The following is a 14,899-nucleotide window of genomic DNA, read 5'->3' on the forward strand; positions in this document are numbered from 1 at the left end:
TTGCTATGATATGACTACACTGGAGACTGGGCACAGGGCAGATGAAAGTAACAGCAACCAGCTGAAAATGGCATCATTGAACCCAATGAGCCCACTGAACTCACATAATGTTATAGGACCTCATCCATTACTCTCTTGACTGTACAACAACCGACACAAGAACCAAGCAGAACGTACATGGCAAGTCTATCCCAAAGATCCCAACCATACCAAATCAGTGCAGACACGAGTCACCATGTAATCACTGCCATAGAGTAAAGATTCACTCCTTGGTATAAGGGAGGAAGAAGACACAGTATCCACTGGGACTCAAACCTGGCATTCTTGCTTACTGGATGCACTGGGTCAGTAAGAAGACTTCTCTAAATATTTAGAACATAAACATCACAGGTCATATGTATCATAATCATACATTTAATACAGGTAACTAAACTCTCAGGAAAATGAAAAACCTTCTCAGAGTCGACAACATTATTACAAAATCCTCCAGTGGAAATGTTTCCCACAGACTAAAAGCTTGGCATCCAGAGAGAAAAACAAACTTGCAACTACTTTCTTTTAACAAGAAAGATCCATCACTTATTTTAAAGCTGCATTTCATCTACAGGAATATCTTTGATGCCTATTTAACTGACTGCAATAAGCACAACTTCATACTTTTAGGAAAAAAAAAAAAAAACAAGGTGTAGTCCTCAAAAGTTTATTTCAAGTATAAAAATTGTTCAGTAAAGTATCTACAGGGTTTTTTTTCCAGCATAAAGGTTTAATAAGATAGAAAGAATCAAGTACCAAATCTCTGTAAAAATACTATTTGATTTTAAATTTTGAATAACAGTGAAAAGGCACTTGAACAAAATATAGCCAATGACAACTACAACACTTATGTCACAGTGAATGTGTAAACAAACATTATCTAACACTGTATAAACAAAGAAACTACAGCTGAACTCAGATAAGAGTGAATCCAAACTCCCTGCACATCAACAACAGCACTTTTCTTTCAAGTGCCAAGAAAGAGAGAAAGAAAAGCAAGAGAAGTCTTAAGTAAACTAGCAATTTGCAGCACTGTGTTCTAAGAATTTGGAATTCAGTCCATACAAGCTCTATAAGAAATGTAACAAAACTGGGTAGCAGCATAAATACTTCATAAATGCCCCTGATCAGTATCCTTGAATTGAGGGGTTTATATTTCTATTCCCAGTTTAGAAAAAAAAGTCTCTACAAAAACAGAAAGCCTTTTTAGAAGCAAAACAATTAGACTACCATAAGTGGGAAACAGAAGCGTAATGCTTGGGAATCCACTGGAATGCCTTTGCAGCAGAAATATTTTTCTACTGCCAGCAATGGAAAGTATAGCAAGTAGCAGTTTTTGAGAATCAGGAAAGAAAACAGGCTATGACAATTTAAGTAAGTTTGTTATTTTTTGGTCAAGATCCAAGGAGCTACTCTATCTTAAAAAAATAAAAAGGATGAAATATGCCAAAAGAAACCATACATTTAAAACAGCATTTTACAGCACCAAAGCATATTTAGACAATAAATACAGAGTAAGATGGTAATTATTCACAAATATGAGGAAAATAGGGAAAGAAATTTTCAACACCCACCAGAAAACTGTTTTTTTACAATTATTCAGCAATATGAAGTAAACGGAAAAAAAAATCATCTTAGTGTTGGCAGTTTTTTTCTCAGAGATGGTAAGACCTTTGATACAGGAGTGCTATCAAGACTTTTGCATCTTTTTTTCCAGATATATTTTCCTGTAGGTCTGAAACATCTCTTTTGAGTCTTTGACAGGAATGTGTAGAGTCTCTCCATCTCCATCCAGGATCTGTATAGCTGTATCAAGGGGAATACTGTCCTCAGCTGCAAGACAGACAAGCACGTTAAAGCAAGAGTCTCAAAGGACTGTACTCCTTATTCATGTGGTACCTAAGACCTTCCGGTGTCAAAAAGGATGGCACAAACTTCCCTCCTAAAGCACCAGACACCTCAGATTTCCAACAATCTCCAATGCATCTTTAAGCACAAAATAGCTATTTGGGTGTCTTCACAGGAGAGATTTCTGGAGACAATTATTAAGAAAGGCATGACAGAAAACATGCATTTGTGAGAAGAAGCAAGAGGAAGGGCTAAAAAGATGGCAGACCAAAACCCAAGGACACAGATGACAGCAACAAATGACGTAAAGATTGCAAAGTGTGTTACTTGCAACACCACAACACAAGTATCAGCATGCAAGCCCTCTGCTCTAAAGTGAAGAAGCAGATAGCAACAAGGCTACAGATTGCATTTTGTTTCCAGTTAGACCACTAGAAAAACAAGACTAGAGCTAGAGAGGCACCTAAAGCAAAGAAACAAGGACAGCTGGGAGCAACCTCACCCAAAATTTGCAAAGGATGGAACAAACAAGATCCTGAGATGAAAGCTGCCACTCTTGTGACAGTTGAGTCCTATAGGGTATAAAGACCATCCAAAAGCAATTTGCCATTCAAGACAAATGAGGAAGACGTTAATAGTGGCCCCACTTTTCCTCTGCCTGTCATACAGATTACCTTGTCCAGACTACTGGGACACACAAGTCCTGGAACTTGTGAGCACAGGTGTTATGTGTGAACAGCAGCAACCAACTGTGAAAGCCAGAATTATTTTAAGAACCACTTTCTGTTTTTGCACTAGACTCTGCTATCACTTCCTATATTTTAAAGCATGAAAGAGTCTTTATACACAATTTAAAACTGTATTTAAATGCTGTTACCAGTGCTACATCCAAGTTAACGGCACAGGAAATTTACAACACTTACGACAACATATTTATAAAGCAATAAAAAGCTACACAAATCTTTTAGACTTGTAAATCTATTCTATGGTATCCATTTCATCAGCAGAATGAGTAAATAATAATTTAAAATGCTTTATTAAGGTTTCCTACTGTAAAGGAACATTTAAAACCAAGCAAAGAGGATTTAACTTGTATTTCAAATGGGACATTCAGAAGTCACTTCACCTGTAGAGATCTCTTCCAGTTTCTTTTGCTTCACTGGTTCACATTTTAACCAATCTTCTTTTTTACTCTTGACACCTAAACAGAAATTTTCAAACAATGTTTCTGAGGTTCCTGTAGCACAACTTTTGGCCTCTACTCAGCATTAAATTCTAACACATATATTACTAGCACACGCAAAAGGAACTTTCCTTTGGGTAGAAAAATTACTCCAAGGGCTGATACATACAGCTTAAGATTTGAGTTCATTTAAAAATAAAATACAACATTTGACATCAATATGTTTCAGAATGCACCATGTAAAATGCTGAAAAATGGGGTAGGGAAGAAGAGAAGGAAAACTGGATGCTTAAAGCAAAGATGGCAAAGGTTATGGGGATTATGGGCAGGATGTGTTTGGCCTAAGCCCACTCTATTCCTCAACATCATGAAAGATCTCTCCTTCCTCTGCCCAGCCAGACTGAGGCACAACCAGGTGAACAGTGAATACAGATCAGATCACCTTTGGTAACTGCATCAAGGGAATCTACTTTCTACAACCAAGCCAAGCTACTTCTACAAGTACTTTAGAAAGCCTTCTCCCAAAGTTACTTGAAACTCTAAAGTATTCTAATTTCATTCTCTAAGACTTACAGAAAATTGAAGGAAAAGTCTCATGTTCTTTTTCAGCTTAAGACACAGCTGTGGTCTGTCAGAGAGCAAGTTAGGATATCTCAGCCTTCAGCTTCTACAGCCCCATGTATTCACTGTCTAATAGTTGTATGCAACATGAATTTAAAAATTCATTTATAGTTTTAATTACAAATGAATAATCAAGCGAGCATCATACCTTCTACAACGACTTTTTCTCTTTCAGGAGAATTCTTTGTAGCTAAGCTTTCTTCATTAGGGGCTGGATTTCTGAACAATATCTCTGGACATAACTTGAACTCAAGGACTTCCTGTTTGCATGATTTCTCAACTGTTGAGACAGACACATCTCGTTTTGAGTCAGTGCTTTGTGACACTTTGGTGGTTCTATGCCAGACGGGCCTGACAGGTGATGTCTCTAATTTTGTCAGATAGATGCGCTCCTGCGCTGTACGTTTAAATCCCACTCTGTTCAGGTAGTGTTTTTTGGGTTCCTTTTGAAGATGCAGCTTTAGTCTGTTATTTCTTCTGTTTAGGTATAGAAGACTTTTATCAGGAAACATTTTCTCAGAGCACTTGTCTTTGTTTTGACCATCAAGATGTCTTTCTTTGATAGAAAAGTAGTTTTTAGACATGCTAGAAGATCGAGCCCTTTTCCTCTGTAATTTAAGCACAGGGCAATCTGCTAAGGAACTCCTTGGTTTCCAACCATTTTCTCCACTCAGTTTTTTAGCTTTGTCAGCATTTAGCATGCAATTGTGTGCAAGCCGCTTAGAATTCTTTGCTTCAGATTGTTTCAGTCTTTCCTCTTCTAGCTTTGCTTTTTTAAGTTCTCTCCCAACCATATTTTCCTTCATCTTCCGTTTGTATGTCTGCTCCTGCAAAGAATGAACTTTCACAGATTTATGCTGAGAATATTTTGTGTGTCTTGATTTGAAATCTACAGTGCTACTATTTGAGAATTTTACAGCATCAGCTCGGTAACTACTCAATTTTTTATGTTTTATTTCTGCTGGTAATTTCATTTGCTCTTTGACACTGATTTCTATGTCTTGCCTAAGCATCTCCTTTTGTTTCCTACAGTTTTGTTCTTCAGCTGAGTTCTCTTCACAGGTTTTAATTTTTTGTCCTTGACTGACCTCAGAGTGCTTAATTTCAACAGTTTCTGACTTCACAGATTGGTCAATGTCCATTCTGGATTTCATGGTCAAACCTGGTTTGGTTGTATCTTTTGAAAGGGACTCAGTTTTGAAAACTCTCTCCTTCTTTATGGACAACTTTGCCATGCTGTCTGCATATGTATGATCAGTTTTCTCTGATAACTCCTGGGAGGCTGTCTGGTGCTCTTTTTTGTCAGAATAAAATTCTTTACTTGACACTTGGGTTCCTTTGTCAATTTGCAGATGTTCCTTACAACTGCTGCTTTTGTATTTATCAGCATCCTGGTTTTCAATGGGATTAACTGGTCCAATTTTTTTCTGTTGTGTTGTAGGCAGTTTGTATTCATTATCCATCTTCAGCCTAGGTTTTTTGTTCACTGCAGAACTGTATTTGCAAATATCTTTATTTTTGCTAATACTGTCTGGGATTTTTTCAGAAATTGTCAGGTCTCCCACTGCACTGTTTTTTTTTTCCAAGGCATCAGATTGACTGTTGTTTTCTTCTGTCTCTGCAGAGTCAGCATTTTCAGATTTTGGAAGCTGACAATCATTTTTCTCTGAACCAGATGTTTCTAATTGAGAGGGAAAATGCAGTGTTTTATATGCTACAGATACATCACCAGTTAAAGAGCAATCTTCACTTTTTTCACTGGGGTTAGAAGTTTCTTGTGAGGTTTTCTCCTTCTCACATAGATTCTGACTAGGCTGGACACTGCCTTCAAGGTTGTCCTTGTCAGCTGAAGCCTTTTCTGACTGTTGACTCACTTCTCTCTTGCTGTCACTAGAGGGACACTGGTTGTGTGCAGGAGACGGTTCTTGAACCTGATCAGAGCTTAACACTGCAATTTTAGTCTGATTTACTGGGTCTTTTAAACGAGAATGCTTGTCACAAATTTTAACCTCTTTTTGAGACTGATTCTCTGTCCCTTGAGCCACAGAAAGATTTTGTGCTGCTTCTTTTCTTAGCATATCAGCACCTTCAATGCCATATGGAAACTCTTTCACTAGAGCCAACAGCTGATCTTTCAGGTATTTACTAGGTTTTGTTCCAAAGAAGTTCACCTCCTTTTCTGTGCTATTTTTACTGGGCATTGAATGTTGTTTACTGTGGTCTCCTGGAACAGCAGGTGCATTTGTTTTAGCAGTTATGCTGAGAGAGGAATCTAGTGAATTTTGAGATAACTTCTGGTTCATATTAGCAATATTTTTAAAGTAATTTTCAGGATGCCTGAAAGATGCCTTGAATGATGTGTTTTGTTCAGAGGTAGAAACTGCTTTAGGAGGATTGCCACTGCTTTCCTTCTCCAAATGGCTTGATGAGTCTTCCAACATCTTTAGCAGCAAGCTCTCTCTTTGGGAAGTGTTATTGCTCAGCTCAGTTTTATGCAAGTCTGAATGCTGTTCTTTTTGTCTTGCACCAGATGCATTTCCTTCTGATGCATGTGTCTCATATACTGACTTGAACATGCCTGCTATTTGTGGATTATAAAATTTATGACCTTCAACTAGAGAGCATACACTAGAAATACAAAACATCTCATTTTCTAGCATAGCTGTGGATGTACCTCTTGCCTCTAACACAGCCTGCTTGTCTTCATGGTCTCTTATACCTTCTTGAGAGATTTGACTACAAAAATTTGTGCCTGATTTAGGAAGAATAGCCTTGCTTTGTAACCCAAGCTGTAGATTTTGTCTTGCATCTTGTGCAGATTGACTAATTTTCCTTTTGTTTTCATCACCTAATTTGATCTGTTGCAAATCTGAGTCCACTTTTTGTTCCAGGACACAATCACTGGGTGATGACCAAGAATTTTCTATTGTTCCTTCAGCAGTATTTGCCACACTTACACAATTTTTCCCCTCTTCTTGCAAGCTATATGTGCTCCCCAAGTTGATGGCTGGAGAGGTTTTACCTTCAGGTGTTGGGATCTCGCCTGCCTGTTTACTTAGTGGTCTTTGTTCACAAAGTACTAAAGGAGAGACAACTGCAACTTGAGGTTCAAAATTTTTTATCAAGGTATCAAGTTTTTGTCCTACAGAGGTAGTTGTTACAGGCAAAACAGCCTCATCCATGCTAGCCAGAACATTTTTTATTTCTGTCTTCTTTGTGTTTTGGTTGGAGGGTGAAACCTGATTTGCTGTGGGGCTTTCATTTGACTGTTTATTTTGCACACTTACAGATTCTGAAGGAAATTTCTCCCACAAGCACAGGCATGCAGCCAGCTCTTCCATAGAGTAACTACAATTGCTCTGGTTACAGAATGCATTTTCAGTAAAGGGCGCTTTTTTCTGAGCTATCTCAGCCAGGAATTTAGCATCACCAGATGCAGGTGTTTCTGATGCAAGAGAGTTTGTGTGAGCCACAGATGCCTGCTCACCTTCCAGACTTTCCACATTCTTCTCACTAGTGTTTTTTAGCATGCTTTCACCCAAGACAGATGTATTCAGCAGTGGTTTTTCACTACGCAGGAGATTCGTCAGTATTTTATCAGCGGTAGCACCAGCTGTCTTCTCTTTCAGCACATTTGTGCTGCTCAATACAAACTGAAGAAATGATGAGTTCTCTGGGCCGATTTGCACACACTTTGATGCAGTCTTGACAGAGCTCCCTGCTTGAGTAAAACACGAAGCATTGTTCGAGGAAGTCACAGTTCCTTGAGAAGAGGCCAAAGCATGCACATCCCTTTGTTCCAAGGTGCTCTCAGGATTATTAAACGGAGCTGGGACTTTGCTCTGAGAGAGAACAGGAACGAAGCTTGATGAAAGGCTTTCCTGCTCCTCCTGAAGGTTACTTTGAGTCACCTCCAATCTTCTGTTATCAGCACTGGCTAGGGTTTTGTCCTTTCTTTCTTCATGTGAAACTGTGAGTGCGGGCCTCTCTGTCCTCAGTGCTTCAGATGGGGAAGGTGGTACATTTTGTTTGGGCACATATGGAAGACAATTGGCAGGAGAATATGGGTAACTAGGAGGAGGAGGAGGAGGAGGAGGAGGAAGAGGAAGAGGAGGAGGAGTAGTATGTTTGGCATGATAGATTTTTTTTTTATAATTATGAACTGTTTCCATCAGGACAACTCTTTTTTTAAGGCTGTTCAGTTTTTCAGCTTCCCACGCTAGTCTCTCCTTTGTAATTCTTATTCCACGTGTTGCTGTCACTGAAGAAATCTGAGCATCAACAGGCCCATTCATCAAACTAGTAGTCTGGTTCTCTGGGACTGAAGCAGGATCACTGAGTGGCTGTGAAGAAAGAGTTTCTATTTCTTTCACAACATCAAACAGTTCTTTGGGAATGCCAGGGGATGGCATAGAGCTTTCATTAAAAGACCGATTTGCTGTCATATTTCCACTTGGATTATAGACATTTCTGACTGATTGACTGACTTCTCCAGATTGCTGCTGCAGACAGTGATGCTGAATACTGTTAAACCCAGAAGCATTTTTTGGATCCAGTGGGCATCTCTGCTGGTTAATGTTGTATACATTAGGTACATTGTGCACTTCCTGTGGCATGCTTATTGAAGATTGTGCTGCAGGTCTTGAAACCCAGTTGGCAGGCAACAAAGATGGTGCAGAACATCCTCTAGGAGCTTCTGACGCCATCTCACTCTGCTGAAATTGTGGCAGCTGTACATTTGCCCCAGTATTTTGATTCATTGAATAGGAAACTTTACCCTGTTGAGTACTGGAATTAAATATTTGGGGTTGGACATGTTGCCCAGGAGTACCAAGAGGAAAAGAATTATTCTGGAGATGAATGCCACCTTGATGTAGTGTTTTAAGTCTCAGAGAATTACGCTGTTGCATTTCTGGCTGCATGGTGTAAGCATTGGTATTGGCATACTGAGGCTCCCCAGGCATGTTCCTCACATTATTCCCTGTGTTCATTTGTGAGGACAGAGGGGGTAAATTTCTGCAGGGATAACTACAGGGATTAGAGACTGGCCAAGAAGTTGGAGTCATCTCTGGCTGCAAGGGTGAATTCTGAATGGGAGGTTTTAGAGCTGTTATGTCCATCTGTTGATGTCGTTTAACTGAGTATTTTGACATAAAAAAATTATTACCAGTTACAGATGCTCCTAGTGAGATTTGATCTGAAGTTTTGAATCCTTCAGCATTTACAGTGGGGAAGGCAGGATTGATAGTTGGCACATACACTATTTGGTTATTTTCAGCAGAAGTGCATGCATTTTTAGAGGAGCTGGCATTTGTCTGAGGAAAGGCATGTCCATTAGGAAGTAACTGCGTGAAACATGCTCCTTCACTTTGCAGGTTTGTATTCGCATCAGCATTCTGGACTGGCCTTGAATTCCAGTCCATCTTTTCTTGTTTTCTTTTTCTTCAGGCAACACTAAAAATGCTAAAAAAAATTAACAAAATTTACAACCTTTTCATCAAGATCAAATTCACTTACTGAGAAGTGATTTAGAATGCATGAACAGAACTGTTGAACCTAAATTGCTGGGCAGGAGAGCAACCCCATTAGCACAACTCATGGACATCAGTGCTGTCAATGTCACGTTTCATAAACTGTTTCCCAGAACACAAGAAAAGAGAAGCAACTAACAACTCTATTGACTATCTAGTGACTAACAAAACCTTCACATTATTCTGCTAATTCTATTATCATTCAACCTTTTAATTTAACAATAGATTGCTGTATTTACCTTCTTCATCCAAAAACAATGGGAAAAAAAACCAAGGTAAGTGTATAACATGACACAATAAACCATACTTAAGAGCTGAACATAAGAAACACCTATAGAATAAAATACAACCTATATAGAATAGAATATAAATACAAAAATATAAAATATAAAATACAGCCCTATATAGAATGGGATTTTCAGACAATAAGACTCAATTTCAATTATACCTTCAAATTCAACAAAATAAATGGAAAAATTAATTTGGGTTTAGTAAAAATCTCTCATAATAATGTGGACCACTAGTTTAATGAGAGAATGACTGTGCCTCTAGTGAGCTACAAGCAAAGCACCCCTAATTCTGTTGGCAGCGTTAACTTACTCATCTGGGAGAAGGCATGAAGCATAGAGCTGACAACAACACTTCTGCTGCTGCAGTATTTTCACCTACAGGAGGTGACAAAGTCACGTATCTCTAAGTCCTCATGTGTTATATTCCAGAATGCACTTGGATTACAAACAAACCCAAATGGGTGAGCATTTTACTCTGTAAGGTTATTAGAGACAATGCCTTCATAGCCAAACACTATTTCAGCCTTCAAAAATGCACAAAAAGCACAAAAACCCCCATGACAACCTGCAAGAATGAATGCTTGTCTGCATCTAGACGAGCTCCTCTCAGTATGATCAAACCCAGCTAGGACAGAACAAACATCTTGCTTTGTGCAGGGGGTTAGTATCTCAACAGAATGTGTTATAAATAACTATATAGTTGTTAGCTTTCACTATTATGCATTGGCTTTTATAAATTATTATTAATCACAACAATTTTGATACAGTAGAGTTTGTAATCACCTTTAACTGCTTTAATATAGTATAATTTGCCAGCTTTTGTGGCCAATGCCTTGGCCCAGTGTAGCTTATTTATCAGCGCAACAAACATATATTATAGTTTAGGCTTTAACAAAATATTAAAATAGAGACTATGTAATGTTAAAGTAGCAAATGCCTTTATTTGTGTAACTAGCTGACAATGGTGAAAATAACTCAGATAATTTTGTGAAATAAATAATGATTTACTACACTTCGTAAGTATCTTTTCTGTCTGGCAACATTGAAAAGAACCAGGAAAATAAACATCAAAAGAAAGAATGCAAAGAGGAATTTACCACTGATCCTCCAGTTATCAAGAACTGTCAAACCACAGAATAGAGGCCTTGTGAAGAAATAAAAATATATACATTTCATCTGCAGTATGGCAAGTAATTTAAGAAGACAAGTCAAAGGTTGAATCAAGCAAAAGAATTCCCAGAACATGTGAATTCAAAGAAATGTTTGAATATGTAAAATATTCATGAATATGCATCTGACCAATGTAATGAAAAAGTGTATCAGAAAATTGTTTTAAGCTAACTGATGCGCCTCTGGCAGTTGCCAAGCACCCAGTGCGCTGTTTACTGTCCCTTCGATCCCTTATTAAACTTTAAAAAATTTAAAGAGTGAGCCTTATTTCTCACAGAATGTTTCATACCATTTCTCCCAGATCACCCAAGGCTCCTGACTTTCCTTCATGGGCTCTTTTAGATTTTAAGACTCTTCTGCTTTCAAATTTGAGAATGAGAAGTATCACTCATATCTAGCCTACAAAAAAATAAAAGACCCAGTGTTATAATTTTCTAGGTGTTATTTTCAAGATTCAAAGACAGCTCTAGCTTTCTTCACTCTTTTACTTCCTTTGCTTTCATAAGACAATAATAACAAAAGAAGATAGCAAAACAAAGTGGCATATGAAATTCATAAAAAACATCAACATCAGTGTCCAGGCAATACTTACAGTGATTCAGGAATCTTAGTGGAGAAAACAGGCCTTTGCATCCAAGGTAAAGCTTTCAGGCTGCTAAGGGTACACTGGGTATTTCCTGAAAAATGACTGGGATAAAACAATCACATCCTTGAATTAGACAAATGCAGAGGAAACTGAAGACAGTTACATTTTCTGAGAACATAACTGTGACAGATGCAAATGAGACCGTTATATGTAGATGTGTTGCCTAATTATCCAATCCAAAAAAAACCCCCAAACAACACGTAGTAGCGATTTTAATTTTAGCAGCTTAAAATTTACAATAATTCTACTAATAGCGCCTCACGTACAAACAAAATGATGCAAATTAACCCTTTTATATTGTGTGTCACCACCCATCTCCTATTTTTGATTCATAAAATCTACATCACTGCCCTCATCGCCACCTTTACTATGCAGGCTCCACCACCACTTTTTAGGCGGTCTCACCACCTTTGAGGGTCATCAGAGTAAGGCTTCTCATCTTCCTCGCGCGTCCTTTTAGTAACCTTTCTAATTACACATGCGTATTAAGTTTGCATTGTATAAGTGAAAACCATGTTTGAACATTAAGGCAACAAATTTCATATAATTAACAATTTTCCTGGAGTTCCCTCAAATTCTCCTGTCTCCCAGTTAATTTAGCTAGTCTTATCTTAGTTCTTTCCTGTTTTCCACTCTTCACTGAGCATCTGCAGGAGAAGAGGGGGGAACCTCCCTCCCTCTCCTCCTTGGCATTGCATTTTTAACTACTATTATTTTAAAATATTGATTATTGTTTCAATTTTATCAGCATGAATCATACCTATTTACCACAAGACTAAGATGCTAACCTTATTAAAAAAATGTAACTGTAAAATCCTTGCTAGAGGAGAAACTTTGACTCCTGTAAACACACATGTAACACATGTGTAATACATGTAACACACAACTTCACCAAGTGTAAAATTCAACTATTGTCACCATCAAGACCAAAAAAAATTTAGGGACCCCTTGTTGCAACCAAGCTGGGGACAAGTGAAGACAGATGGCAAGGACAAAATACCTTTCAACTGATCTAGATGAAAGCAGATATTTATTTCAGCGCTGGGCTCACACGGGATCGCTCCCAAAGGCGTGAGCGACCCTCTACAGCTTCAGCCTTCTATTTATTCATAGAAGTCATGCATATTCCAAAACACCTATACATATTCATCACCCGTCTCTGCCCATTCCCCCACTTGATATTAAAATTGGCTGCATACTCATTGAGGCTGCATAGTCTTCCTCCTTTTTTGGGTTGGTGGTCATTAAAATGAGTTAGAGGATGAAAGGAGGAAGTAAGCAATGTCTCCCTTGCTTACTAAATTTGTCACCGCTATCCCATTGCTATGACTACTTGACCTGCTGATCTCTTCATTCTGGCCTTTATTAGTTTCAGTATCAAAATTTATAATGTATGGATCTCTCTTGGCTGACCTTGAATGTTATCCAATATATATTGATTTCATTTAAATGTTTCCATATGTGCACTGGCCCCAGTTTTTCTGGCTCTGAATGTTATCATATGTAAACCATTAATCTTGGTCAACTTCTAATTCTTCTACTACATTCCTAACTCCTAGCTTCTAAGCTCTCTAAAAAAATCCCATACTTGGTTTCCTAAGCATCTATTTCTTTAAGCTTAACAGAATACCATGGTTCACAAGGGAAGGGATTCATTGCAATGTTAAACTCTATAATGTGGCCCAAAAGGACCAGGAGTGGAGATTGTAATGGATGTGCCTTGAAATTCTGTAAGCCATGATTCATGTGTTACAGGAATTACTTTAAGAGGAACCACACACGACCATCCCGAGAATCAACTGTTGTTTTGTGATAAACTAAAGTTGCTAGTCTGGTGTTTGTTACTATATTCCAAATCTAAATCACCAGGCTGCATCAAGTCCCTCCACTCCAGTGTCAACAGAGGGATGAAGTACATGGCATCACGACAGGCTTGAGTCTTGCAGCAGGTGCCTGAACTGATTAGTCTGGGGCCTTGCCCTGCCTCTGGGTGCCAGATGTTCTCACAGAGGGAACTACGTGTTCACTTCTTTGAATTGAAAAAGTCAGAAAGATAAAAGCATGACGGGAAAGTCACCCTGCCTATTTGTGTTAGCTCATGGTCTTAGAAATGCTGAGCGCTATCTAAATGCAGCTGAAGTCCAAGTTATTTCCCTACTCACAAGAAGTGTCTGAAGCCCAACAAGACACTTAGGCTGTGATAGACACAACTCTACAACTCTTGCTACTGTGTTCGAAGCCAAAGTGACTGTAGAGAAATCAGAGGGCCAGCCACAGGGTCCCTGCAAAGGCACTATCTGCCCAGGAAAAGCTTTTAGGAAGCTGCCTAAAAGTGGGTTTCTGAAGCAAAAATTGATCAAGAAAACCAAGACAGAAATACTTGGTCCAATTTGATTTCAGACGATAATAGAATAAAATTCCTACCTCCTTGACGCCCAACTGGGCTTATGAATCAGACCAACTATTTAACTGAGTATAGTGTCAATGGAGGCAACATAACTGTGTATCTGAGTGCTTTTTCACAGGCAAAAACCCTAGCCATATCAGGGAAGCACTCTCACAAATCTGTTACTGTGTGCTATTTAATGTGAACTGCAAATATGTTGCAGGACAGGCGGATACCCCCTGAATTTCAGAATCAGAAGCCTGGGCCCTCCTGTAGGGTCTGGAATCCAACTACAAATTCCATTGGAAAACACAACTATATTTCTGGTATCACTAACATATGCTCAAAGATAAAGGCCTTGAGATGACCAAGGTCCCCTGACTATTTCCTGGAGTGCTGCAAACCAGATAGAAATCTCCCAGGACCCCATGCACACAGGCTCAGAGGCAGAAAGGAATGCAGGGGTTGGTTTGAAACCCTCAGAGAAACCAAAATACATAAAGTCACACAGACATGAAGTAGGGATGTAAGTTTTAGGTAAGTAAAAATACGCCTTAAGTGCCTTAAGCAAATAAGAGACTGTATTAGTTAATAGAAAAGCCCTGAAGTCCAGTTTGAAGTTCAGTAGCCTTACCTTTTACAAAGTTAACTAAGTCCTAGACATAACATAGCATTACTAACACTGCAAGATAGAATAGATAGGCTGTATGCATAGGCCTTGAGTAAGAAATGAGGAGCATTGTGCCATAACTGTGTTAGACCAGGATAGGTGGAAAAAGACAGTAATAGCACAGTGTTTAGAGCTGATTGGATGATTTATGAATATAATGCATGGTATCGGGGGTGCTGCTGCTTCTGCTTGGGACATGGGGACTCTATGCTAGAAGGCTTTTGCATGATGACACAAACTGTAACACTCTACGTTTGTGAGACTGATGTAGGCATGTAATAAACTATTTTACACCAAGCAGCTTGTTCCTCAGTTGGCCCACCAAACTTGACACTGGAGCAGTCCCACAAATTTGGGATTTAACACAAGTAGGCTGGTTATCATTAATTCTTTAGATGTAGCCCTTGTGTGCCAGGTAAAGTCCAATGTCCTCAGTCTTCCAACTGAGGCCCAGGAGCACCCACTAGGTAAAGAGTCGTGGCCCACTCAGAGCCCACTAACATCAGCAGCGACAGTGCCCA

General features: G+C 38.8%; 1 protein-coding gene across 1 annotated transcript in view; it reads right to left on the minus strand.

Annotated features, from left to right (window-relative positions):
- Nucleotides 1-414: 414 nt before the first annotated feature.
- The window catches only part of RESF1 (retroelement silencing factor 1), a 29,752-nt gene continuing 15,267 nt past the window's right edge, over nt 415-14,899 (minus strand). The window contains exons 3-7 of the mRNA XM_083858660.1: nt 11,269-11,364; nt 10,966-11,075; nt 3,834-9,148; nt 3,008-3,082; nt 415-1,866 (exon numbers count right to left, since the gene is read on the minus strand). Coding sequence (XP_083714786.1) covers nt 1,724-1,866; nt 3,008-3,082; nt 3,834-9,108 — 5,493 coding nt within the window. The 5' untranslated portion in view covers nt 9,109-9,148; nt 10,966-11,075; nt 11,269-11,364 and the 3' untranslated portion in view covers nt 415-1,723. The remainder of the gene's footprint in view (nt 1,867-3,007; nt 3,083-3,833; nt 9,149-10,965; nt 11,076-11,268; nt 11,365-14,899) is intronic.

Source organism: Zosterops lateralis (assembly GCF_965231275.1).
Source record: "Zosterops lateralis genome assembly, chromosome: 4".
NCBI lineage: Eukaryota > Metazoa > Chordata > Aves > Passeriformes > Zosteropidae > Zosterops > Zosterops lateralis.